Source organism: Penicillium nucicola, assembly GCF_028828085.1.
Source record: "Penicillium nucicola strain IBT 29836 chromosome Unknown utg000001l, whole genome shotgun sequence".
NCBI lineage: Eukaryota > Fungi > Ascomycota > Eurotiomycetes > Eurotiales > Aspergillaceae > Penicillium > Penicillium nucicola.
In genome coordinates, this window is record NW_026643125.1 from 3,299,526 (window position 1) to 3,326,117 (window position 26,592).

The window sequence follows — 26,592 nt, forward strand, 5'->3', positions numbered from 1 at the left end:
GCGCGTTGAGCTCAGACGACATGACTGAATGAGATATGGTCTTTTGATTGACATGATCGACATTTAATAAATAGGATTGGGAGTTCTGGAATGACTGTTCCTCCCAAAATATATGCGATAGAGGCTTGAACAAGGCTATCAAGCTACCGATCTGACATATACGCTCTCTTCGAGTCTCTCTATGTTTTCTCTTGATACCCTGAAGCGAAATTATTATTGTTAGCCCATAGTTTCGATCACACAATGTTCATTTTATCGTTATTTTGATATCACTTTGAAATTACGGCATTGACACCTTTTTATTGGCTTCATCCGTCCCACTTATACCCGCAGACCTAAACTTTATCCCCGTGCAGCCGGCGCTAAGCCATTTCAGGGCTTGTGCCTTGACTATAACTCGCTTTTATGTTGCTTAGAGCTAGATATAAGTGATTGTCGAAGCCAAGAAATCCTAACAAATACGGCGCTCAGAAAGGTCGATTTGAATTACATCGTATCGGAGATGGTTGTAGCTGTCACCCATAAGCTGTTTTATTGAGGTTGATGGCGTAGAATATATTGCCATTGTAATCTATTCCCTAGAATGCAATAGTCATAATGCGAAGCCTTCAATAATTGAAGATGACTAGAAACGAACATATGGAATGAAAGAATTGCCTGCAAAAGAAAAGAAAGACGAGGTATCAAAGTCGTCAAAATGGGAAATGATGTCCGTGGTATGGCTAGAAAGAAGAAATTGTCAAAGTCATGGAGTGCGCTATATAATGTGTTAGGAATTTGAAGACGCAATTTGGAAATCTAGAAAGAGAAAAACTTACCGAGAATCAAAGCTAGAAGGAATATTGCAATCTTGAGGTTTTGGGCCGCGATGACCAAAAGAAGAACACCGCAAAGAGACCACGCGGAATAACCCCCAACGTGGAATATGGGACTGTTTTTATATTTTCTAGTTGCGTCGTCAATAATGCTTTGCAGGTTGGCAGCTGCGATGTTGGTATTTTTGATAAGAGCCTGTGAGACCTGTGCGTGGAATTGGATCGTCTCTTGAGCGCGGGATTGCGCAGCTAGTGCTTCGGTTTGTTGTTCTTGGGCAGTTTTGAGTTCAGTCGCTTTCAACTCAGATTGATACATGGACGTCTCCATATTTTGAAGTCGCTTCCAAAGTCAGCAGGTGATCGGGGACATACAAGGGTGGTATCTTACCTCGTTCATTCGAAGCTCTTGTTCGAGAATCATATTCATCCGGCTTGTCAGCCATTCCTGAAGTATCCGTTAGTGTCAGTAGTCTCCCACCAAAAGGGTCTGAAAGAAATACCATAGCAGCATCAAACTTTTGCATTCCTCTGTATACCTTCACCATGTCGGAATCCAAGAGTGCCTCGAGTGAAAAATGTAGAGAGGCTGCAAGATTGGCATGAGCCGCCGTGTTGCTCTCTTGTACTAGTGCCACCTCTTGGCTTCTAGTAAGAGCATCTTCGTGAACTTCTTGAAGCGCTTGTTGAAGGGCGCCCACTTGGCTTGAGACATTGTGAATGTTCTTATCCATGGTCAGTGTCACCTCAGCAAATCGGCACGCTTGAAACTTCGAGGCTCACCTCTTCAAGACTCCCCGTCTCCTTTCGTAAACTGAGAAAAGCCGAAGATATACTGGCTTCGAGAACTCCGACCCCTAGCTCAATCTCTCGAAGGAAGTTACCGAAAGTCCGTTGAAACAATGAATCTGCCTGTTCCATGCCCGTCACAGTTTTCTCTTGCAGTGCCTCAACAGCATGCATAAACAGTTGCTGTTGTTCAGACTGCGCCGCTGCATCTCGCAAAGCGTTGCGGATACCGTTGTTGAGTTTTAGACTACTTTTCGCAATGGATCGATGCAGCTCAAGGAGCTCCTCCTTCTCTATCTCGATTCGTGAGGCTTGGCATATGATGAAGGCATTCTGCCGACTGTTGCTGTATGAAGTCCACCATTGAGGTCGTGACTCGAGTGCCCGGAGACATTGCTCCAGCACCTCCTTTGGCATGTCATCTGAGGGATTATCACGAGACTTGTGCCGAGACACGAATCCGAACCGACCTTTCTGGGGAGTAGAAGATGTAACAATAGGAAGACATGACGGTGGGATTGTGGTACCGGCACTCTCGATCTCACATAATGCTAGTCGAGCTGCGTAGACTGACCGCACGAGGTCAACAGTCTCAGGGCTGTCCGTCGGCGTACGATGTGTGTCGCCGCTGAGTGTCTGACACGACACTATCAGCTTCCTTACCGCCGCCTGGTTGCACGATGGTGATGATTTGAGGGATTCCAGAAGCTGGATTGCTTCTTTGAAGATTGTGTCTTGATTTCGTGCTCGAGGGCCCAGGAGAGAGATCGCGTCGACGTCCAGTTGCATTGAAGGAAGAATCGGAAGATCACCTTCATCCGTGAGTAACTGAAAATTCATATTCTGACTAGGGTACTGACCTTTATAGGATGGTCTCACTTCACTGGAGCTCGCGGGCGACAAGACAATATAGAAAAGCAGCTGTAAGATCCAGCCTGCTTTCATATTGGGCGTGAATTGTCAAGATTTGATTGCAGAAATAGATTTCAGGCAAGATCATGCTTGGGATTGAATCTATTGCAGGTAGCTGATTCGTCTATAACGAACGCCTGAGGGTGATGCGAATGGAGAAGAGCGGATGATGGTTGCTAGAAGCAGAAAAACAATCTCACTTCAAAAGTGAGACGCTGAATCCATGTTGTTCAACCAACCGCTATATCTAGTAGATTTATACTCGAAGATAGTCTAACTTTACTCAGTTGAACTCAGATGTCAATCTTTCCAATCTGATGTCTATTAGGCAAATTGCTGCTATACAACGCCTTTTGGGTGGTTGACAAGTGAGTTTTACATCAATCACGGATATTCACCCGAGAAAGAGCCCTAATACCCTTCAACAGTAATATTCTCTGCATAATTTAAGTAATAATATGTTCATATACAGAGGATAATCGCAGAAAGATGCCAGACCAAAGCCATATACATGGTCACGTGCGCGCTAATCCCCTTCGGGCACAAGCCATCCGCAACAAAATCGAGAAAGTCCGCAACGCCAGCAACGCAACACCCGAACAACACGCAACCATGTCAGCCTCTATACCCCAACGCTGTGCCCGGCAACTATTCCGGGAAGCCTCCCAGCGCAGCTCAGTGCCCGTCTTCCTTGCCCCTGCATTCTCCGCCCGAGCTTTCTCCTCCACGTCCCCGGCGCAGTCCCGAGTCGGAGGTGCCGCAATCTCCATCCCCCCAGAGGTGTCATTCAAGCTCGTCGACGTTCCCAAATCTTTGATTCGGACGCGCGGAAAGGATATTCCCAAGTATGCGGCCGAGATCAAGGGACCTAAGGGTATGTGTTGTTTTGGATAGAAGCTATTCAGAGGATACTGATTGTTCTGATTAGGCGAGCTGTCCCTGAGCATTCCCTCTTTCGTCACTGTGACCCCCGATGAGGCTGGCCAGAAGGCTACCTTGTCTATCCTGGATGCGGCGGTCCCTCACCAGCGTGCTATGTGGGGTATGTTTTGTTCTTTTCACATCCTGATTCCCGGTCTGCGCAACAAGTCAATTGAGCCTAACGCTTGTAATTCTCTTTAGGAACCATTCGCGCACTTCTCCAGAACCACATCCTCGGTGTCTCCGAAGGCCACGTCTGTGTCTTGAGTATGGTTGGTGTTGGTTACAGGGCCACCATTGAGGAGACTGCTACTACTGCCGAGGCCACCTTCCCCGGTCAAAAGTTCGTTTCCCTCAAGGTCGGATTCTCCCACCCCATTGAGCTTCCTATTCCCAAGGGAATTGTCGCAAGCACACCGCAGCCTACCCGAATTCTGCTTGAGGGTGTCGATAAGCGCATTGTGACCCAGTTCGCGGCTGAGATTCGGGATTGGAGACGTCCCGAGCCTTACAAGGGTAAGGGTATCTTCGTCAATGGAGAGACTATCAAGCTCAAGGCCAAGAAGATCAAATAGTCTGGGAGCGCTCTACTTTTTATACTACGCGGGACGTGTTATCTTGGTTCCGTGTTTTGTACTCTTATCCTCAATATGTACTTTTTATTTCCCACAGCGATGGTATCACAAATCTACTTCAGATGCAGCTAGCGTGATTGCTCCCCAGGAGCCCAAATGCCGTGAATAGACGACAGATTAAACCTCATATACTTCATTACAGCTTCAAGACGGTCTTGACAGCGTCGATGACCTGGTCCTGCAAAGCCTTGGGGGAAGCAACGACACCCTTGTTGGCAGCCAAGGTCCGGCCCTTGCTGAAGTCCAAACGGTTGCCGTAGATGTCAGTGACCTGACCACCAGCCTCACGCACAAGCAGATCACCAGCGGCGTGATCCCAGATCTTCTCCTGGTAGTCCTTCTTGACAGGGAGGCGCAGGTAGATATCGCCGGCACCGCGGGCAATCGAGCAGTACTTAGCCTGCGAGTCCAGTCGCACACTAGGGGCGGTGATGCCGAGAAGCTCAGCGACGGCGGCGTTGTCACCCTGGGCGGAGTGCGCAGCCTCAACGCCCTCACAGAACACGGCGTCCGAGATTTTGGCAACAGGGCGCATGGAGATGGGCTTGCTAGCAGCGAGAGCGCCGCTGGCCAGAGGGCGGCTAGTGGCACCCTCACCCTGGATGGCGGAGAAGAGCACACCGTTGCCGGCAGTCTCAGACTGCTGGGCGCCAGTGTTGGCATCGAGGGCAGCAGCGTCATCAACAGGGAGATTGGGGGTACCGATGGCACCAACCTTGACGTCGCCGTCGACCATCAAGCCGAGGCAGACAGCGTACTGACCGCCACGGAGGAAGCCCTTGGTACCGTCGATGGGGTCAAGAGCCCAGATGCGGCCCTTGGGACCACCGGCACTGTTGCCGTTATCAATGATGTCCAGCATGCTCTGCTCACTAGCCAGGGGGCCGCCGAGCAGGTTGTCGCTCTCCGCATCGTCGAGCTTGATGTCCTTAACGAGGCGCCAGATCTCAGCGCTGAGGTCCTTGTCTTCACGGAGGGAGCTGGCCTCCTCCTCGGCAACAATTTCGTCGTTGGGGAAGTTCTTGCGGATGGCTGAGATGATAAGTGCCTGAGCTCCGAAGTCGCCAATGGTGACGGGGGACTTGTCGTCCTTGGAAACGGTACCCTTGGCCTTCTCAAAGAAGACCTTCTGGGTCAGGAGGCACGCCCGCTGGACGGCCAGTTCGGCAATATAACGTTCTTGTTGGTAGGACATGATTGTGTGGTTGGAGGAGAGGTGGGGGAGAAGGAGGGAGAGACGAGAGCGGGTGAGAGCCACACTGAGGGCCAGGACGAGGGTGGAGCAGACCACCAAGCGGGACAGGACGCGTAACAAATAAGAACGGGGGGATGGATCCCTTGCAATTGAATGCGTCATGAACAGTAGACTAGATGTTATGTACTGTCACTCGAAATTGAGCTATTTGGTAGTCCTCAGAGAACTGTGTCGTCGCTTTCTGCTTGTTCCCTCAGGCATCGAACCCCGCGCTAACCCCATTGGGCCGGAGTAGTCACGAGGGGCCGATAAGGTTAATTTGGCTGTTTCCCCTGTTTCTTCTCTGTCAAGTGCCATTTGCAACTTCCATTCGATTCCTACTGTCGATATACTCTTCAACTTCTGTTGCTCAGCCCGCTAGACGAAAAACGGATGCCAAGACCTCCTGCGACCTCCTGCGACCTCCGACGTCACCGACATTACCACGTGAAACAGTCGCAAGCGCTACGAACCGTTGCGCTGGCTTTTGGTGCCTGATATTACCTTTGGACTGTTCTTATATAGCTTTCTCACCTCCCAAATATCACCATCGCGCTCTCGTCACCTCCCCAATCCCACCGATCGTTGTAAACAGTACCGTGCGGGGTCCGTTCTATATCGACATTGCAGGCGGGGTGTTTGTGGTCGTGGGCTGATTCATACAAGTGGAACTGTTTGATTCCTCACCGCTATACTTGAACACATCAATTCCTGTTCTGCTTCTGCATCGGACTTGAATTCGGCTTTCCTGAATCAATATGTTCCAATCTTCGGTAAGTCGCTCGGCAATGACCCCAGAATGCCCCGGCACCGCTAACAGTTTACGAACAGAAACCATACTCGGCGGTGACTGTGCAGGTGGAGGTTCTCACGAGTGAGCAATATGAGGTGGAAGACTCCAGTGGTATTGTCGACTTGGTGGAGGTAGTGCGCATTCAGGCCAGCGGTCCGACAGAAGCAAGTCGGGCTTTACGCAAGAAGTTGTGAGTCTAAATATAACTGACAGAACTTTTTGACCCAAGCTAATTGAAGCAGAAAATACGGCAATATTCATCGTCAGCTCCGTGCGCTTGTCATTCTTGACTTTCTGGTTCAAAATGCTGGAGACCGCTTCTTGCGCGAGTTCGCAGACGAGGCACTTCTTGAGCGGCTTCGGATCGCAGGTACTGACTCTGTATCGGATCCTCTTGTGAAGCAAAAATGTAAGCAAATCTTTGGACAATGGGCAGCGACCTTTAAAGACACACCTGGTATGGCCAAGGTCACGGCGTTGTACAAGCAACTCCCGAAGCGCAAGCAGCCTGCGAACCAAGCCAAGGCGAAGGTCCTCCGAGAGGGCTCAAACTCGAATGGGCCTCCAATGGGTCACGTTGTATCGGTGTCAGCTGGTACTGGCCCATCCACAGTCTTGACCAGCCCAAAGCAAAAGATCAAGGCTAAGAAGGACAGAAAGGACAAGAAGCTCTCGATAAGCATGGGAAGTTTGGGAAGCAAGGGCTTCAACTTGGAGAAGGAACGTCCGGAAATTCTACAGACACTTGCTGCTTCCTCTGTTGCCAGCACAGATCTCTTGAACGCCCTCAAGCTCGTGAACCGTGAGACGCACCGAGTCAGTGAAGATGCAGAGTGTATCAACCGCTTCGATAAGTGCAAGTCACTTCGCCATCAAATTCTTCGGTATATCCAGTACATTGAGAGCGAAGAGTTCTTGGGCGGTCTTATTCATGCGAACGAAGAGCTTGTGACGGCGTTAATGGCTTTTGAGGTACTCGACAAGAGTGTGGACTACGACAGTGACAGTGAGGATGATATCCTTGAAGGTAATTGGAAGGAAAGACATGGACTTGGCCTCGATGAAGATGTGCACGACGGTCTTGCCGGCCTGAATATCAATCCTCCCAAGCCTCCAAGACCAGCTCGTCCGGAAAGTCTTCCTCTTGCGTCTTCATCGCAGCACTCGCGCCAGATTTTCGAGAGCGAGAGCGAGTCAGAAGAGGAAGATGACGATGACAACCCCTTTGGAGACCGGAACGCCATCAAGACGCCGGGTGTGGAGAAATCGGGTTACTCTTGGTATGTCATTTTCCCTATTTCAATACCTGAACTTACTGACAAACTTATAGGAAGGAGGTCTGATCGGGGGGTGTTTAACCTATGAGCCATGTTTGTCTTTATTGTTGCCGTTTGCGCTTTGCTTTATTCATAGATTGTCTAGTCCTGTACTTCATTGGTATACCCAAGGCAATTGGCTATCGTTTTTTTTCTAAGATATCTTCTTGGTTGTTGGGGTATGGGATTCCATTATCCCCAAGTCTCAAGTCTCAAGTCTTTTGAACCTTTATTGCATAGCTTCATGATACTATTATCCCCCACTCTTTCCACTAGACCAAAATTTTCTTAACGCAATATGTCACGAGAAATAAGCGAGCTTCAACCGGAAGTTACCTTAGGGATAACCGACCATCCGACTCGCAGCAGCCGCCAAACGTACGGTTCGGGAGCGAATCTAGGACCGGTGGAAGAAGCACGGGAGAGCAACACCTTGGGGGGACTGCTCAGTCGACTAAGCGCTTGGTTGGTTGGCCGAATAGGAAGGTCTTGAGGTTGTACGAATACCTGTCGAAGCCAATATCTTCGATCATGATTTAAATATGTTCGATGCGTATTGCACTGCGGCCCTTCTTGTTTAAAACCAAAGAATCAGAGACCGACCGATTCCTCAGGCCTATGATGATTGTCAGGCATACTTTACAAACATGGCCGAAGATCAGAATACAGTGGAACTTGAATACTAGATAGTCCGCGTACTAAATACTAGCCATAAGTGGATAGCATCAATTGATAAAGAGTGAGTAAACACGAGACACAGAATGCAGAGCTCTCCACATAGCCCTAACATCTGGGTAGGCATATTCTGAAGGGGCTGTCATAGATGATTGAGAGCTCGAAAGGAGTACAATACTAATGATTTTCAACTCAAATTTACATTGAAATCAAACACCTGATTACTCGATGGTAAAATGTGTCAGCCCTCACGAACAAAAGATAAATCCAAAGCTTCTGTAGCAGTATTAAAAAACCATTAAACGTTCTTACTTACACTATCAGCAAATTTTTATGAGCTTTGTCAGCTGGGCGAAAGGTTTCTAGGACACAAGCTGTGCAATCCGAGCTGAATGTCGCTCTTGTCATTATAATGAGGAATTAATAATATTCTGGAGGTTAAAAATTCTAGTTTCGCGAAGTAATATGGTCAATGAGATACATCTCTTTATCGCTCTCTCGCTCCAGCAGCACTCTAATATAATTAATTTCAACCCGTTCCTTCTGTGGCCCTGTATATACTTGACTATGAAACTATCGCGTGTTTCCTGTTTCATAGAGCAAGGCCAGGAGGACCACCAGCACCAGGAGGACCACCGCCACCAGGAGGACCACCAGGAGGACCACCAGGAGGGGGAGGAGGAGGAGGAGGAGGAAGGTAAAAGCATCCGACTATAGGGATATGTCTATAGCCATTAAGCCAATGAGCAAGTACTATACCTGAGAGAACAGGGGGCGCAGTGGGCGAGTATGTATAATTGAACAGGTCGTAGACAGTGAGAAACGCATTAACTGGAAGTTTCAAAACCTTGCGTTCATCTAGGCGATAAATAAATTGCGATCTATAGAGATTGTTAGCATATGTCCCGAGCAAAAGATACGGATGGATACTCACGTATAGTCTCTGCATCCATGAGTGCCAGTAGCATTCACGACAAAGTCACAAGAATTCATTTTGAAATCGCGAGCAACCTTAAGGAAGTGCCTCAGACATTTCTTCCCTCTAACGGGTATCCTGTGACTAAAGGCTGCCCTCTGGTGGGCTCCTGTGTAAGTAAAAGTCCTAACAACCAACCGACCTTGATCGATGTTTGGGTTACCGACTGAACCCTGATCTTCGAGAAACATTATAACACCATGGGTGCCAGCGGGTGAGCGCGGAGAAGCAGCTATTATTGGGTTCTTGAAGACTAGTTTCAGTAAAGCGTGTTGACCACCACCGACCAAGCAAATAATCTCCAAGAGACAGTAGTCGATGCGTTTGTTTTGGAGGGGCGTCGGGATAGGTCCTGACGCAGGTTCCCAATCCAAGTTTGTCGTAGCGTTCATATTGGATGGTTATTCGAGATGGATGATTGTTTGCGTAGTATAATGCTCTGAATAGCTTGAATATACATTTTTACGGGGGCAAAGACTCGATCTTATATGGAAACAGATATTTTAATCTATCTTTTGTTCAAAGCAGTGAAAGACTTCGATCGATTCCAAGGGTATCGTGTCTTGCGCACATAGACTGTCACTCAAAGGCCGAAGAAAGAAAAGTACTGATCGAGTTCAAAGCCGAGTGACGAATATAACTTGAAAGCCCGCTATTCTTAATCTAATCTATCATTGAACAAACTTGAAAGGTCGGGGACAAAGCCATAGATATATCTGATGCTGACAACATTTGACAAAGAAATTTAAAGGCCTTGTCTATCAAAGAAGTCGAGGAAAACCAAGGGACAGAAGAACAGCCAAGATATTACTATTAGTACCATTGTCGTATTTTTATTGATTGACGTCGGTTTGATCTATCTTAAGGTATATTGAAACAGTATGTATGTTTCATGTCTATGGTAGAGCTATGGTTGCGCTCGTTTTTTAGTCGCGTCCTCTTAACGTTTCTTATTAAAGAACCCCCCGACAATCGTGATTCCACTGATATAGGGACCGCAACTATATTTGTAATATCAATCTAATTAGGGTTATGGAAAGTGTCGAAAGAGCAACCTGCTCTATTACCATGGGATAACTTTTTGAATAAAAGGTGATAAACGAAACGGACGTTTGGTATGAAAATGCAGCTCAATACCATCGTGTTTCCTTTTACTATGTTAAATTATTGAAGAACAGAATGTCTCGAAGTTCGCCTTTGAACATACAATTATTTGTTCAATAGGCCAAAATACCAGGCCAAAGAAACCATTCGCTCTGTTGTTTTGGCGTCAAAGCACCCCGAGTTGTCCCGTGCGCGATGTAATCAATTACGGTTATCTGGCTGGAGCGGAATCATTTGCTGGCGAGTGCAGTAGTAAATAAGTTTCAGGTTGTAATGATGTAGAATAAACACAGAATACCTAGCAGATAACATTGTCCCGCAAGTCCATCTTATGAATTTTACAAAAGAGCCATCATGACACCATCAAACAGCAGTTCTGGTCTCTTGGACCTCCACATGTGCCGTGCCCGTTTTCTTCTCGTCATCCTGATCGATTTGTTTATGCACGGCTGCAGAGACCTCATTGGCTTTATCCTTATCCTCAAACACTGGTAACATTAGCTCCGTCTGTTGCATAACAACAGAAAGACAACTTACAGAACGACAGCTCCTCAAGAGTGCGGCCCGAAGTTTCGGGGAAGAAGAAATAGATAAACACTAGCTCGAATCCCAGCCAGCAGCAGTACACCAGAAGCCACTTCCAGGCGAGGCGCTTCAGACCAACGGGGTTCACGTAGGTAGCAAAGAAGCCCGCACCGCGGCCATAGAATTGGAACCAGGAGAGACCACGAGACCGGCCCACGTAAGGGAACAGTTCGACCAGATACGCTGTTGCATGTCAGTATAATCTCTGCCCACGCCATGAGGAAGAAGGCACACGCACTGTAGGTTAGGGCATTATAGCCAAGATTGTAGGCGGGCGAGTAGGCGAAGATAAAGACGATGGTCAGAATGGCTGCGGATTGAGCCTTCGTGCTCATGAAGCGCTCCATGGAGATAGTCCATGCGATGTACACGCAAAGCAGGCAGCTTGCGCAGGTCAGATACATCGGCCGACGCTTGAAGCGCGGCGCGGTTAGCGCGAGCGCAGTGCCGCAGACGAGACCCCAGCAGGCGATGCCGATGTTGATCTTGGATTTGGTCACGCCGGAGGTGATTCCGACCATGTTGAGGAGGTCGCTGAGATAGTATCTATTACAAGGATTAGCGACGGCGAAAGGGCACATTGGGCATATGTCATAGGCAGATGCTTACGAAATGAGCGTGTTACCAGACCACTGCGTGAACAGGCCGAGAAACGCGGAGATGAACAGTCGACGACGCATACCGGCTGTGCGGAACATGTCCCACCAGGATTGTTTTGACTCTTCGAGCTCTATCTTGATGGTGCGTTCGATCTGCGCCAGTTCAGCTTTGACAATGACCGAGCTGCGGTCGCCCTCTGCGTGATACTTGGTGAGAATGTCGAAGGCGTCATCATAGCGGTCTTTACTGATCAAATACCGGGGACTTTCAGGGAGGAACCTGGGCGTCTGTTAGTGAGAGCAGTTAGGATAGTGGCGGGTGCTTCCTACATCACAGTCGCGATCTGGATCGTGGCAGGCGCAATCTGAAGCAAAGAGGGGATTCGCCATGCCCAGTTGGACGAAATGGTTACCGTTCCCAAGCCCACAGCTGCCGCGATGACCTGGCCGATGAAGTACGAGGAATTGAACAGTGAGGTGAGAATCGGTCGTTCCTTAGGGTAACCCAGCTCTCCCAACAACGATGACCCTGCCACGATACAGAACGGGATTCCAAATCCTAGAAGCATACGTGCAACAATGTACATGGCCACTGGGAATCATCAGAGACGTGACGGCAGTGATGGGGAAAGATGAGCATACCTCCATTTGAGAAACCCTGGATAAGGGCCCCGATCAAGCTCACGCATGAACCAAACATGATCGTCCATCGTCGTCCAACTCGCTGATTGAGGTATGGGACAAAAGGCAAGGAGAGAATTGCCCCAAGGGAGTACGCCGCACCCAGAAAGCCTTTCAGGTTCGCTTCGATCGCGTACTCGGGGCGTCCATCCACGATTTTCCCGGTTTCATTACCAAAATCTATATCGCCCCGTTAGTCTGCTGTAGAGCTCATCGCGAATGGAGAAGACCTGCACTTGTTCCACGTATACACAATCTGGACGGTATTGATAATCTGCGAGTCGAATCCCGACGTGATCTCGATACCCATACAGGCCGGAAACAAGATAAAATAGAGTCGTCTCAGATTCGGCTTCTTGTACCAAGGCGTACGGTCATCGACCAGCAGGTTGGCCAGTACAGGCTCGGCCACATTCTCCTCACGTTGTTTTCCAACCAACACCATGTTGAAAGGCTGCTATTCAAATGATCAAGTGCTGATCTGTGGACCCTTGAAGACTCGGGATCGAATAAGGTTATATATCCTGTTCGCTCCATGCTCGTTATGCAGCGCAAGACCCCTTGGGCCCGGCACTTTGGCTCAGTTTCAAACAGGAATGAGCTGTCTTAGCCATCACGCTATACGGAGAGGGGTTGGAGGGCGGCTTGTTTCTATCGTATGAAGACCCTCCGGGTACGATCCCCGGGGGGGGGATTATAGTTTCATCACCCCACGGGGTAGCTGAGTTGACTAGAGGCCAGGATTCGAGCCTGCACGCTTATCCCCAAGTCTTGGCTGGCTTGGCATTTGATCTTAGCCTAAAACAAGGCTGCAGGGACTCCGCGGAGTCTCCCCGAGAGCCTCGGGCCAAGAGTAAGACGCGGATACTCGAAGAGAAACGGGGCTCTAGCAGTTGTTCTGTAGAGAGTAATGTGGCTGAGACAAATATCAAGGTCTTTACATTGTTGCAATGCATGTCTTGTGCTTTGTTCTACAATTCCAAATTGCCATGCATCAGCCACTCCAGCAGCACACTTAACTCCTTGATCCCGCCTCCCTCCTCGCCCCAAATCTTCAACCGCTCAATCACCACTCGCACACAGTCCGCCCAGTCGGGCGGAATGCTCACATACTCAGCCGAGGGGCGCTGCATCCGCTTTGCACGAAATCCCGCAATCAGGCAGAGCGCATGATTGAACCGGACTCGACATGCCCCCCATGACCCTGGATGGCGGAAGAATGGCACCTCGGTTTGGATGCGATATACTGCCAAGTGTAGCGCCTCGCTCGCTTTGACCCCGTACAGCGCCGCCATCCGTGGGTCGAGCGGGACATGGATGCACAGGTATAGATACGCGCGGCAGAGCAGTTCGCGCACCTCGACATATCGTTCACGGCTGAGCTTCATCAGCTCGCTCTCGTGTGGTCTAGGGGCGGAGTCGAATGGATTGTTAAACCGGAGTGTGGGTGGGAGACAGTCGACCCACTGCTGGAGTTGGCCTTCCAGCTGTATCAGAGTTTCTGCCAGAATCTTGATGGTGGGTAGGTCGATATCGGGGGAGAGGACGCGAACTGCATTGCGGGCCCGATTGAGAAGTCTACGCAGGAAGATTTCCGCTAGATAATAGTAGGAAGATGCTGCTTCGAGGTCTGTGGACGAGGGACTGGAGATCATCCATCCGGGGGTGTCGCTGGATGGTTGTCTCGTGGGGAAGCTTGGGAGAGAATGAGGAAAGTCGGAGAGGCTGAGGTCACAGGGTGGGAGATCTGTCAGCTCATATCGAACCTCGCTGTTGCATGTCAGCCAGTTGTGTGGGGGTTTGAGGACGATGGTGTGTGATACCATTCGGATTTTAAACATGTCCAGTAGAGCCGCTGCTCCAGACCTGGGGGAGTTAGGCTTCTCTGCGACAGACAATGAAGAGACTCAATCACGTACTCTCTTCCTGCGCACTTCTCATCGTCTTCCCCTCACGGTGTTTCAAGCGATACGTTTGCCACAGCATGGATGCTGTCCGGAACATTTTCCAGCCCTGAATGGGCTCGATGTTATACTGATACCAGATCCTGGGCAGCAGTCAGACATTTGTATGTCGAAGCCGGTGAGGGAAGCTCACCCGAATAAACAGAAACACTGCACTCCCAGTAAGGTATCGTCGAGATGGGCAGTAGAGATACGCTTACGCGCCATGGAGAGGAAGGACAGCGATTCCTTCATTCGATGCTCCGGAACTGACATAGTTATATACTTGACCGGTGGACCGAATGATGGTTCATTGTAAGAGACCTCGCGGGTTTCGTCGTCGGGATAATTCCCCCAGATGGCTGCTAGCGCAAAGATGAGAAGAACTAAGCACGACGAGGCGGACCAGTCAATGCCGTTTTCCAGCACTCGGGCAATAGCAATGTCCAGCTGGTCCGAGTCAACGATCGGGTTCTTGATCCAGATCTTGGTCATGAAAATCTCTCGCAGCTCAAGGAGTCTTTGGGGATCCAAGCTTGGTAGAACTGTAATTATCAGTATCTGCTTCTAGGATATCATCCCTGGAAAGGATCATACCCGATTGAAAGCAGTCTGGCTTTTCTGAATACGCCATCATTGGAAAGGTTGATACAGGCTTGTCTGTTGGAAAAATAGGCCAGCTGAGAATCATGTCCGACCCGGTAATGGGCGTCTTGGGCGCATCATTGCGCGAGATTGACTCGGGATCTACTTCGTCCACTGGGGATGGCGACGCCTGCGAAAAAGGAGGCACCCAGTTCATAGAGAGCCTTTCTGACAGCAGCCGCTCTTGACGTTCTACTGCGTCTAGGATTCTTGCGCCCCATGTTTCTAGACTTTAGATAGAGTTGGTGTCATTAAACGTCTTAATGGAAAAGGCTCTATGGGAACCGACACTGAGATGGCGTCCGTCTCCGGATACTCGCAAGCTACACCCCGCTGGATACATTTGGCACACACTGGTCGTGCGGAATCGCATCGAGTCTTGCTGAGTCGACAGGCATCGCATGCGGTGAGCACCCGCGTATTCTTGCGAGTTCGGGCAGTCGACGTAGACTCCATTCTCCAGTCGGACACGGGATACGCAATATGTCAAAGGCCAAGAGAAAACTCACGTTGGCTATTGCTGATGGGCTAGGCGAGACATGGCTGAATCATCCCTCCAATCAAGCCACGATGGCCTCATCAGGCCAAAACGGGATGGACCCTCGAAGACCCAAGTGCTAAAAACAGCCCCCTCTTCGTATAATAGTGGATGGAAAATATTAGCGTTAGGATTGGCGAATTTTCAGTATTATATTCTATCTCATATCTTACCTAAACATGCATTAAGTTCTTGGTATCTGGGGTGTGTTTCTAACATAGCCCTAAAGTCCCCGCCAATACGTGCTGCGATCGACTTGGAATTTGCCCCGGGCCATCACTTGCTGGCTGGAGGTTCCAATCAACACTTCATACGTTCCTTGCTCGCTTTTCCACATCTCCTCGATCTCGTCCCAGAAGCTGGTTGCATATCGGTCCAACTGGATGTCAACCGCTTTTTCTTCCCCAGGCCGCAGGAACGCCTTTTCAAACCCATGCAATTCCTTGATTGGGCGCGGTGTTGGGGAGTCGGGGGCAGAGATGTACAGTTGGAGAACCTCGGCACCCGCCATTTTGCCCGTGTTTTTGATTTGTATGGTGGCGACCGAAGGACACTCCCTGTTGAAGATCTCCGGAGTGATGGTAACAGTCGGTGAAACTTTGAAGGTCGTGTATGATAGACCGTGACTATAATACGGTCAGATGAGATGCAGTTAGATGAGACTAAGAGACAAAGGTGCTAACTCACCCAAATGGAAAGAGAACTTCTCGTCCGGTCTTCTCGTAAAATCGATACCCCCCATAAACATCCTCTCCGTAGAGCACTCGGCCACCCACACTAGCGTAGTTCAGGTACGCTGGATTGTGTTTCACATCCACAGGCCAGGACAAAGGCAGCTTTGCGCATGGATTGACCTCCCCAAAGAGCACATCTGCAATTCCATGACCAGTCTCGTTCCCTCCGTACCAGGCCTGCACGATGCATCGCGCCTGATCGGCCCACGGCATGGTAACGGGTGTACCGGACTGATTGACTATGACGGTTTTGTCTGCAGCGGCCTTTAACACCTTCGAGATCAGCCGGTCAATACCTGCTGGCAGATCCATGTGCGTGCGATCGAACCCTTCAGATTCCCAGTCTTTGTTGAGTCCGGTGCAAAGAATCGTGTAGTCGGCCTTTGTAGCAGCTTCTACAGCACTCTCGATCATCTCATCCTGGTTTATCCGTAGACAAGCGCCCAGGTTTGCGGCACCTCCACCGAAATTCACCATTCCCACAGTTTTGGTTATGGTCGTGTTGGCAGACCCAAACTCGATCCGAATTTTGTATGTAGTCCCAGCCACTAATTCCTTCGATCCAAGCTCCTCAACGGTGCCTTTACCAAAGAACGAAGTTCCACGCGTCTGGCTTGTGGTGTTGTCAATCACGAGCTCGTCATCAATGTACAGATTTGCGGTACCAAAGACACTGAGGCCAAAGTCCCATAGCCCTGAGACATCGGGCGTGAAGTCGCCAACGAGTGTGGCCCAGAACAGCCCTCGGTTGAGGCCCGGAGCATAGTAATCCATGAACTGAAATGCTGTCGTTGAGACAGGCTCAGTGCTGATTAACTGTCGTTTTGTGCCCATCGGCTCGTTGTAGAAGTAAATGACAGCCTTTGTTAAGAGACGGTCTATCACAGGGAGCATTCTATGAGCGTATGCGCCCACTTCATAGAGCACTTCCGCGCTAGGAAGCGCTTCCATGCAGGCGTCGTATAACGAGACAGAATAATATGGCTCAAGTGACGCACTGCCGCCACCTGATATGGCAGGAGTCTTCATGTGAGATCCGATTAGGGCAATCTTCTTAATCTCCCTTGGAAGAGGCAAGATGCCTTCGTTCTTGAGGAGTACAATGCTGTTTGCACAGATCTTGCGGTTCAACGCTCTATCCTCTGGGAAGTCCCGTCCTCGCTCTTTTTCTGACACCTGAATCTGACTCGCTTGCTTCACAAACTCCAACACCTTCCGCGCCCGTGCATCAATCGTCGATTGCTTGATCAGTCGAGCCTGCACGGCAGAATCGATAAACTTCCCGCGATATCTGGATACTCCCGGCATTTCCAGATCAAGCCCTGCATTCATAGAGTCGATAGTTGTGTACGTTCCGTACCAGTCACTCATCACCAACGGATTCCACTTCCACTCCTCGCGGATCAAATTGAGCATGCGCGGATCTTCTACCACATGCTTCCCATTAATCTTGTTATACGAAGTCATGAGCGCACCAGGCTTCGCATCTCTCGCCACAATCTGGAAGGGCCGCAGGTAGATCTCGCGCAAGGCTCGCTGCGTGACGAGAACATCCACCGCCCGGCGTTCATGTTCCTGGTCGTTGCCCACGAAATGCTTTACTGTAGAAATGACACCTTTGCTTTCGCATCCGAGGATGATTGATTTGGCCAAAATGCCCGAAAGATGCGGATCTTCCGCAAAGGATTCGAACCCACGCCCGCCGAGGGGAGAGCGCTGCATGTTGATTGTCGGACCAAGCCAACAATGAGCCCCTTTCGCAATGCACTCGTCTCCTAGCAGCTCTCCCGCTTGGTATATTAGGTCTCGGTCCCAGGTGGCGCCCAGCGCTGTGCCGCAGGGCAAACATGCGGCAGGTGTGCCGGCAAAGAATTTCGTGCCCCGAATACCATTGGGACCGTCGGTGACGCGAATCGAGGGGACGTTGAATTCGGGGATGGGATGTGTGTGCCAGAAATCGATTCCTGCATTTGTCAGCTGATAATGTCCGCAATGGTTGCTGTCTCTATTGTACCGGATAAAAGAGCGATCTTGTCTTGCTCGCTGATGTTCGCTAGAACATGCTCTACATCGAATGTCTCGGGCATACTGAACGTGTGGACAAGGAAACAATTGCAAAAATTCTATGTCTAACTTCTAGAGCGAAGATATGCAGATTATGCGTCTACTATATATAAATACATTCGCACTCAGTCAATCTTTGTACGATGGGATCTCTGGAAACCATTCCCCGTCTCCAGCGAGGTTGACGGCGGAGACTCCCCGACTTGGTGGGGAAAACCCCCACCTCTCGCCTTTAGCCCTATTCGCTTTATTTGAATCCCTAATAAGTTGGCATGCATTTGGCAGGTTATGCTATGCCAATTATTCTCCGTTCCTGGATCAGCAATTGAGCACAGATCCGCTCAAGGAATATAGCGAAGAGCACGATGAACCGATCATACTAGGACCAGTGGCGTCTCTACAGCTAGCGGGTTGGGTCAAGAACTTGACTACGGATACTCGAGATAAAGTTAAGCTGCGGGATAGGGCTTTATTTCATTTTTGGGAAGCTTGTCGACTTAACACTAATGCTAATAAAGATAATGAGCCTCTAGATAGGCACTTTATACAAGGGGATTGTGGCCTAACAGAAAGCCCGGGATTTCCTTTAATAGGCAACGAAGAACTCTCAACCCATTTTTCGCCAGGCCCATGGATACAGTGACAGTGCCACGATAGGGCTACGACACGTTTTCAAAGAGCTGAAAGATTTTGAAGAACACCCCAATGAGCCAAATCTGGGATAGATGAAGAGATCGAGGTGTGGGGAACTTGGTTCATCTACGAAGCGGTATAGATGTCGACGCTCGACAGCAGAGGGGGAGCCTGACGTCGGCAAGGGAAAAGCTAGAGTTATTGACCTAACTGATGACTAGCGAAATTCTGGCGTCCGCATACTATACTTTGGCATAGTGATTTTCATGATTCAAGTTACAAAATGAGCAAAGCTAACGACGCAAGTAGGCTGGCATCCTCGACATGAGGTGCTCCGACTCCCTTTTGTTGTGGCTGATCTTTTGGTGAAGCTTAAGGAAGTGGTCAAGCAATTCGCACGAGAAATTCTTGGGCGGGGTAAAGGTGCCATGTAAGATGTCTTGACACGATTTCGCTCTGCTTATTAAATGAAAAGTGTAGAAGTATTTCACAACTAGGTGTTTCTATCTAAGCGAACGTCGCTCTTTGCACTGTTGTCATACTGGGGGAACTGCCTACCCGAGACGTTGACCCCGATTGGGACTAGAGTCGGAGAAGATTGTATTGTTTCAGTAAACAGTGAAAGTGAGCTGGGTTTTCAGCACTTCATTGAGCGACAGTATTGAGACAAAGAATGGATTTGAGCTGGACTGGAGTTCGGGTATTCGCTCTCGTCTACCTCGAGTGACGATCCAAAGGTATGGAGTAGCTAAATAGGCTTGGAAATTTCCTTGTCTTTATCTATACGTCTTGCCTTACAGATCGTTGGACGCAGTCGGTGGTCGATAGGAACGCCAAGGCACTCCATTTTGTTGAGGTTTCGTATCAGTAGGTTATAGAAAAGAACTTTTACGAGTGTTTTCAAGGCTAGTTTCTGTCTAAGGACCATATCGAGCATTAGTAGCACACTACAGTCTCGATATCAGCCGATATGAGCGGTCTTTCTAATCTAACAAAAATATCTCCTAGTCGTACGTGGCAATAAGCAATTAGTCGTCCTAGTAAAAGAGGGGCATGAGACAAGAACCGAAATAATCACATAGAGGGAAAATTGTAGATGATTTGTACTGTTGTATGCACGGCGAATCCTAAACCCTGATACATGTGTTTAAAGGGTATCCCTAACGTATAGGTTACCTATAGACTGATTTAAGACAATTTTCGAGATCCTAGCTTAGCCTATTAATATCCCGTAACCATATAGTGTAGTGGGGGAACTGCTTACTGCATGAAGTAGCGGTCTAGGGATGATTCAGCACTTATGATGTATTTAAGAGTCTACGCATAGTAGAGCAGAACAGACACAATCTTCTCTTCAGACCACCCCTACGTGCTCTCCTTTCCTATAGCTCTACCTCTTGCTGGGCTTTGCCTGTGCTCCCATTGCTAGTATCGACCTGTCTACTCGACTAGACTGCCATCGCGCCGACCCCATTTCAATAGCTATTATTTATTTATATTAAAATCCTATCTACCTCTCTAAAATTTACATAGACTTACTCATAAGCGTCGCGGAACTTCGTACGGATATCTTTACGCGCGGTGATATCTAAGCTTTAGAAGAATTTCTTTATCAGAGGCTTCTTCAGGATCTTTTTATATATATAGTATCTAATATAGCCGCTGGCAAGGAGTTCTTTATCTCCTTATATACTTTCTACGTAGCCAAGAAAGCGAGGAACGGCGCCACAGCCTCCACTCTACAACATTTTGAAGGATTCAAGCTCGCCACAAACTTCAGGAGCAACAGCTTATCCAGCCAGAGTGCCATGGTCAGCGTATTCCATTCCAGTGATAGGAATCTGTTGATAAATTCGTATGAATGCCATCTTATTTGGGTCCCCTACAAAGTGGCACATGGGTATTGCACAGATCTAGGGTTTGGCACTTTCCGCTTAGGCCTCTTTTTGTGTACTTCTAGAAATTTTTCTTTCTCGCCCATGTGATAGTTCGATGGCTAGCTTTTTCAGTACATCGGCTGACTTGGAGCTTACGAGCGCCACATCTTTGACGAAGAAATTGGTCTGTTTATTTCAATGATTTTCCAAGCAAATTTTGGCCTCTCTGATGCAAACTGAGACTTGCCTTTGGGCTGAAGTCCATAAGCAAGGGTTGATTCCCATACCCCAAAGCACTGACTAGACGGCATATATTGTTTGCTGTAAAGAGAAATTTTAGTTGACAACTAACAGCGTGTAGCTCTGGGAGCTTGTTTTTTTCCTGAGCATAGTTGGTATTCTCACCATGGCAGGAGGAAAGCCGCTTGCAATTTTGATATTGACTAGAGGGCCGTTGGCTGCAGCCCTCTTATATACTAAAATTTCAAGACCTTTCGCGTCAATTAAGACTTCGATATACATAGGTCATTGTACTATATTTTCAGTTGTTAGACTAGTAGTTGATTAAGAGCCTGATCATTTACCGACGGTCAATAGAAATATAATAATGACAACCGTTCTGATTTTACATCCTTCCCATATTTCTTTGGCCACTCAATCGAAACATTCATGATATTTGGCTCTTCTCTCCATGATATCCTAGGTGAAACTGACTTTCTTGCTTATGTGGTCCTCGAAATCTATGGACAAGATGACAGTTGTGACCCTACCTTCGGTACCCTAGCAGAGCCCCATACCCGCTTCTGAAGTCCACCACATCTACTAAGTTCAAAGTAAAACGCTAACAATTCTCATTCAAATCTAGACCGAGATTTAGTATCTTGGGTTACATATGCGAGTCATTCACTAGCCCTGGAAAGTCATCACCACAACGCATCGAAATGCAGTTTGATCTTGTCTACCGTTGTCCTGGGCACGAACAAGGATCATGAAAGCATTGGGCCACAACGACTTTGGCTACCATTCTTCCATCGAGCTAATCGGATAAAATCTGGCAAGAGGCTAGCGATGCACTTCATATTCCCGGCATGAACGTATGGCTCTGACCAAGATAGAGGCTTCTTAGTCCCCAAGTCTGCCACGCAGTAAGGCTGACTTGCAGATGAATGACACGTATACAGCAGGTCTCGAGCGAATTATTTCCGTGTAATTCACCGCTCTGTTTGATCACCCTGGTTCTCTACACACCATCAGCTTCTTGTCCAGGAAAAGAATTCAGCAGCTGGCCAATTTGGCGAAGCGACATTTCACCTCAGTATAGAATGTGTGGTGAGGTAGCAATAATGGTTGGGTCTTGGAAACCGAGCGAAGATAAATACCACGATGTCTCCAGGCTGTCTACGGACATTTCTTGTTGTTCATGAAGAATTTGCTTTTCGAGTCTCCATGATTTGTGCACCTATTTCTTAAAATACTCCGGTTCCCTTTACACGTCTTTAAAAGCCATGGCCACACAAAGCACAACTCAGCAGTCCCTGATTTCCTTGTTCATGATTCAATATGACCAACATGAGTATGAAAATCTGGCGAAAAGAACTGCAGAAATTTGCGAACGAGCCCTTTTAGAGAAAAATATACGTCACGAAACAGAGAGCCGGGGAAAGGAGACTGAAAGCCTCCGAAAGAAGATTGAGCAGCGTGAGCGTAAGAAAGGTCTATACAAGTCCCTGAAGGATATATTTGAGGATGTCGTGGACCTTGCTGGGGCTCGCATTATTCTCAAAAAGTGGGAAGATAGGGATTGCGTCAGGGATATCATGCACGAGCTTTTCGAGGTGGAGGAGGAGAGACCGATGAAAGAAAAGAGTGGATACGAGGCGATACATTATCGTGTCTACTTGAAACAAGATATGATCATATGGGACTCGTCCACGACAGGAGTGAGGCCGAGGGTTGAGATTCAAGTTCAGTCAATTTACATGGCGCAGTGGGCCCAAGATGAACATGACAGTCGGTATAAGTCATCCAGGCATCCGAGTCGCGGATTGAGCAATAATTTCGATTTGCTAGCTCAATTGATCCAAATAACTCAAAAAATGGGTCAGACCGCAAGAGAAGACAGCGCCAGGGAAAATGCAGAGTACAAGCAAAAGTTCAGCGACCGCAAAGCCGTCGGCCTACATCTGGAGAATTGGATCAGCAAGTATGCTGCAGACTGGGTAAAAGACAAAAAGATGAAAACAGGATCTTCTACAGCTCTGACAATCTTTTTGGATGCTCGTAATTGGAGCACACCCGAGTCTCTTGATCTATTGCTCGAGAAACACCTTGGAAATGGCGTGCAGGACGAATACTCAAACATCGCAAAGGATTATGCGGGAATTGAGTTGAACATTGTGATTTATCTGATTGACCGCGAGGTCTTGAAACACAACACGCATGCTTTTGAAGTCTCCAGCGACTATCATGAACATGCCTACAAGATCCGAGTGATCTTGAGCACGTTCATCTGGATGAAGCGTCTTTTCATGCCAGCGTTGGAATGGCAGGTTCTATTCGCGCCTCTGGAAGACCGAGAAATTCTTCGACATGGCATTGCTTGGCTGGGGAATAGAGCCCGGCAAAACCTGATTGCACAGGGAGGGAAATCGTTGACTTCTGATGAAATCGGTAAATTGAACAGTCTTTGGCATTGGTTTTGCAGAAATCACGAACGACCGATCCGGGTGGCTTTTACGATGTCAAACCAGGGGGTTATCAGAGATCTCAACGGAGAAAATGATGAGCTAGAAAATGCGCTTGGGCCGCTTAGGCGGTCCTTGAGTTAGGACATGGCCCATGCTTTGGCGCTGAGCATCAGAGAACAATGAAAAAAGAAGGCCCTTCAGAGTGTGTGCTACCGAATGAGACGCGCTATTGCAGTAGTTGCAGCATCGTGGGGGAAAAAAAGTTGTGTTGTTTCCTTTACCTGGACTGTTTTCACTTTTCGTATCATCACTTCCTTGAAAGGAGATTAAGATGCACGTACAATCAGCCGGAAGGATTGGTGTGATATATGGGGCCCCGACCACTTCATCACACGGCAATCTGTTGACCTGTCGATTTCAGGGAGTGAGTCACACATGTTGCTAAGCATAGCCACTTCTTTCCTTTGGAAAAAATAGTAAATGCGAAACTAAAAATCAGCCCCAACACCAAACCAGCGAGGTCTGGCGACACACTGTAAAAGGTAGATTGTGCGAAGAGTAAAGGGTTAATATCAGCAAAATGTGGTAACAAGGTCGTGTAATTATTGACTAAACACAAGAATTGAATGAAATGAATAGGCCAGCAGGGTCATAAAATCAATTTTGCCAAGACTGGTATGCAGGAACCTGATACAAGCTCATCAAGGCCAAGGCGCATAGAGACAAAAAAAAATCCTTTTGGCCAGGCAACCGGTCCCTGTCAGTCGAAATTTTTTCCAGCAGTGTTCTCTCTCTCTGGCATCATAATTTTGAGCTCCTGGGAAAGGGTCAGATCTCAGTGTTGGTTTTACCTTCGGTGCGGGCTTGGGGCGAGTGACGATGAGTTTCTCCAATTGGATGAGGATGGCGGAGCAGGCACAAAGCCGCAAAGTCCACTCCGATGAAACAGCAGAATCAATGCAGTTCGATTCACATGCATCAGAGGCCCCGGAGTCTGGCGTATGTGCAGAAGTATTTGCAACTCGAGCAGAGGGTGAGATAATTCGCTCCTGTGACATGGTTATTGAAGGCTGGCTGACTTGTCATCCTCACAGTGCAGGACCCATTTCTTGGAAAACTCCTCTTCGAAGCTATTTTGAGCGGAGATACTCCTCCTGGAATTTCTGAAGGCGAAGTAAGAAGGCTCTGGGAGATACTTGCACTCGCGGAGCAAAATGGATGGAGCGGCTCGTCAGCAGTCAAACCAGCCTACGACTTCTGGGTCTGGTGTGAGAAGAAGTCGTTACGGTGCGCTGTGATCCCTGATCAAGAACTCTGGAAAGGGTTCGCGGAGGAGTGCGGTATATATAAGTACCAAGGTCAGTGCAATTCCAAAACAAAGAACGGGAACAGGGGATGTTTCGTCTTGTTTGCTTTTGATCTCCGGTTCGCTAGAGCCTAGGAAGTCGATTGGATAGCGACCCATGCAGAGTACACCAGTAAAGCTAACTCGGACCGGAGTGCCCCGATGCAAGAACACAGGCAATTCTTAATACTTCCACGTGAAAGCCTCCCATATTCATGACCATCAGAAGATCTGTTTAGATTATTCATGCGACTACGTGTATAAGAATTGTCGTTCGGTGGGTCTTGTCAAAAGACACTTCAAAAAACAGGTTGCTGACCATAACCCAGAAGTTCGCTAGAGAACAGCCTTCGAACAGACATCGCCGAATTCTACCGCGAGCCAAAGTGAGCGCAGGTAACCCAGCGGAAAGAGGTGGGGGTACAGAAATATGGATGGTCCATAGCGAGGTAGCATCGAGAGGAGGGGTGGTGACTATCCCTTGCTGTTTCATGCAGGTTTGCGCCGGGCTGTACTGGGTTAGGAGAGCCTGTGTCCGTCACATTTCCGCGCATGCAGCAAATCGCGTTTCCCGCTGGAATCGCAAAAGAAAAACGGCTACTTTGCTCGGTGTTCTTGTTCCTTGAGAATCTAGCATAAGGATTCTACACAAACGTCTTAATCTCATAATCTTCTTCTTCCAACAACCTTGAATACAAACCTTTTGGAACTTGTTCATCAATCTTCATCTAGGAAACAAACCTCCCGTATCTGCTGTTCTCAATTACGATGAGCCTCACGGTTGAGGAGAAACCAATCACAAAGCTCCCGCGTTAGATATCATCTCTCCAAACTCCATATTGAGTATCACATGTCACATAAGGGGTCAAAGTTGTAAAGCTGAGCTCAGAATCAAAAATCCTGACCTAGCCCACTTCCACACTTTAACTGGTAGTTTCATAGGTACTATCGACGTGTCTCTCTTTGACTAGCCTTAGACTACTCGATGCGATCTTTTTTCATAATTTGCTTGCTATTACCACCATCTGCGACAAATGACAAACACTTGCTCCGAAGCTCCCACCCATTCTACACCCCATATGTCTTTTCACAATGTCAGACTAGAGTCAAATATGACTGAACTTCTACCACCCAAAGCCCATGACAGGAGAAAAACCAGGCAGGGCGAAGCATCGCGGAGACAAACGCCCTCTTCATTATCTCCGGTCCGCACAACGCTGTTGTTACAGCAATAAGCCATTTTGATGCGTCCATCCAATCCTTTTGGCCAATCGATAGTGGAATCAGGCGTCTTTGATAACAGGGGTCGAGATTGCGCAATTCTTAGATATACGGGAGACCACGTCTCCGAAACTATACTAAACATGATTCTGCTTTTCTTAGATAACTGCATATCTACGCATCATTTGCATATAGTGTCACTATCCTTGATTTGAACGTGCTCTGTTTGCTAATAGATTCATGGTTCGAGACAGAATATGAAGAACGCAAAATCTGACTAACACGGAGGCATACGCACCCTCTATCTACAGTCTATATGATTTGTTCTTTATCTACTATCTTATCCTCTATGCCACTTACTCATGGAACTAACGGGGATTGTGATTATAAGGCATCGTGTGTGATATAGATAGGAACGCTAATATCTCTAAAATTGATTGCAGCCGATAGACGCGAATCATGACTATAATAGTCTGATTCGTCTAGAAAATTGAGTAATCCGGTCCGGTTATCTTCGGTTCTAAAGTGAGGCGAGCGCTAATTAGCTAGGGATAAGGAGGCCCTCGTGCGGTATGTCAGCGGCAAGGCATATTTGCAGCTATACTATATAGAGATAATTGTCTTAAAGGAGTGTAGGGCAAATGCGCGTGCATACGTAGAGATCAACTATAGACCGGCCAACTAGAATTCGAGGTAGTGAGTCTGTGTGGTAATGTCCTAAACCAAGAAAAATGCCTTACTTACTTCGAACACCACGGCCGGGGCAGAGGAGGAAAATAAGGCTGAACGAGCGAAGGTAACTTGGATTCCAGTTGCGGGATCGCAGACGAGCCAATAAGTCAGAGGATAGAAAAGAGGGTGGCAGAGCTCAGG

General features: G+C 48.2%; 10 protein-coding genes across 10 annotated transcripts; 3 read left to right on the forward strand and 7 right to left on the reverse strand.

The window, feature by feature from the left end:
- Positions 1-722: 722 nt before the first annotated feature.
- On the reverse strand, positions 723-2,546 carry N7511_001244 (uncharacterized protein; the record flags this gene model as incomplete). Its single annotated transcript, XM_057123669.1, has 6 exons — positions 723-757; positions 819-1,155; positions 1,204-1,260; positions 1,316-1,537; positions 1,596-2,429; positions 2,481-2,546. 6 exons carry the CDS (start codon positions 2,544-2,546, stop codon positions 723-725), a joined length of 1,551 nt encoding a protein of 516 aa, XP_056989402.1.
- A 456-nt stretch (positions 2,547-3,002) lies between these two features.
- Positions 3,003-4,009, forward strand: N7511_001245 (mitochondrial 54S ribosomal protein uL6m; the record flags this gene model as incomplete). The annotated part of the gene is made up of 3 exons (XM_057123670.1): positions 3,003-3,387; positions 3,442-3,555; positions 3,636-4,009. The coding sequence occupies 3 exons, from the start codon at positions 3,003-3,005 to the stop codon at positions 4,007-4,009; spliced, it is 873 nt and encodes a 290-aa protein (XP_056989403.1).
- Positions 4,010-4,205: 196 nt separating this feature from the next.
- Positions 4,206-5,426, reverse strand: N7511_001246 (3'(2'),5'-bisphosphate nucleotidase; the record flags this gene model as incomplete). The annotated part of the gene is made up of 1 exon (XM_057123671.1): positions 4,206-5,426. One exon carries the CDS (start codon positions 5,424-5,426, stop codon positions 4,206-4,208), a length of 1,221 nt encoding a protein of 406 aa, XP_056989404.1.
- A 635-nt stretch (positions 5,427-6,061) lies between these two features.
- N7511_001247 (LSB5 family protein) lies at positions 6,062-7,461 on the forward strand (the record flags this gene model as incomplete). Its single annotated transcript, XM_057123672.1, has 3 exons — positions 6,062-6,076; positions 6,135-6,286; positions 6,339-7,461. 3 exons carry the CDS (start codon positions 6,062-6,064, stop codon positions 7,459-7,461), a joined length of 1,290 nt encoding a protein of 429 aa, XP_056989405.1.
- A 1,218-nt stretch (positions 7,462-8,679) lies between these two features.
- On the reverse strand, positions 8,680-9,455 carry N7511_001248 (uncharacterized protein; the record flags this gene model as incomplete). The annotated part of the gene is made up of 3 exons (XM_057123673.1): positions 8,680-8,798; positions 8,847-8,968; positions 9,022-9,455. 3 exons carry the CDS (start codon positions 9,453-9,455, stop codon positions 8,680-8,682), a joined length of 675 nt encoding a protein of 224 aa, XP_056989406.1.
- A 1,075-nt stretch (positions 9,456-10,530) lies between these two features.
- Positions 10,531-12,477, reverse strand: N7511_001249 (uncharacterized protein; the record flags this gene model as incomplete). Its single annotated transcript, XM_057123674.1, has 7 exons — positions 10,531-10,655; positions 10,705-10,935; positions 10,991-11,298; positions 11,362-11,631; positions 11,682-11,943; positions 11,994-12,212; positions 12,267-12,477. 7 exons carry the CDS (start codon positions 12,475-12,477, stop codon positions 10,531-10,533), a joined length of 1,626 nt encoding a protein of 541 aa, XP_056989407.1.
- Positions 12,478-13,003: 526 nt separating this feature from the next.
- Positions 13,004-15,076, reverse strand: N7511_001250 (Zn(II)2Cys6 transcription factor; the record flags this gene model as incomplete). The annotated part of the gene is made up of 6 exons (XM_057123675.1): positions 13,004-13,802; positions 13,856-13,898; positions 13,952-14,079; positions 14,130-14,520; positions 14,573-14,850; positions 14,910-15,076. The coding sequence occupies 6 exons, from the start codon at positions 15,074-15,076 to the stop codon at positions 13,004-13,006; spliced, it is 1,806 nt and encodes a 601-aa protein (XP_056989408.1).
- Positions 15,077-15,381: 305 nt separating this feature from the next.
- On the reverse strand, positions 15,382-17,979 carry N7511_001251 (beta-glucosidase; the record flags this gene model as incomplete). Its single annotated transcript, XM_057123676.1, has 3 exons — positions 15,382-15,784; positions 15,846-17,856; positions 17,907-17,979. The coding sequence occupies 3 exons, from the start codon at positions 17,977-17,979 to the stop codon at positions 15,382-15,384; spliced, it is 2,487 nt and encodes an 828-aa protein (XP_056989409.1).
- A 3,992-nt stretch (positions 17,980-21,971) lies between these two features.
- N7511_001252 (RelA/SpoT) lies at positions 21,972-23,294 on the forward strand (the record flags this gene model as incomplete). Its single annotated transcript, XM_057123677.1, has 1 exon — positions 21,972-23,294. One exon carries the CDS (start codon positions 21,972-21,974, stop codon positions 23,292-23,294), a length of 1,323 nt encoding a protein of 440 aa, XP_056989410.1.
- A 619-nt stretch (positions 23,295-23,913) lies between these two features.
- N7511_001253 (uncharacterized protein) lies at positions 23,914-24,211 on the reverse strand (the record flags this gene model as incomplete). Its single annotated transcript, XM_057123678.1, has 2 exons — positions 23,914-23,970; positions 24,005-24,211. 2 exons carry the CDS (start codon positions 24,209-24,211, stop codon positions 23,914-23,916), a joined length of 264 nt encoding a protein of 87 aa, XP_056989411.1.
- Between the last annotated feature and the right edge of the window lie 2,381 nt (positions 24,212-26,592).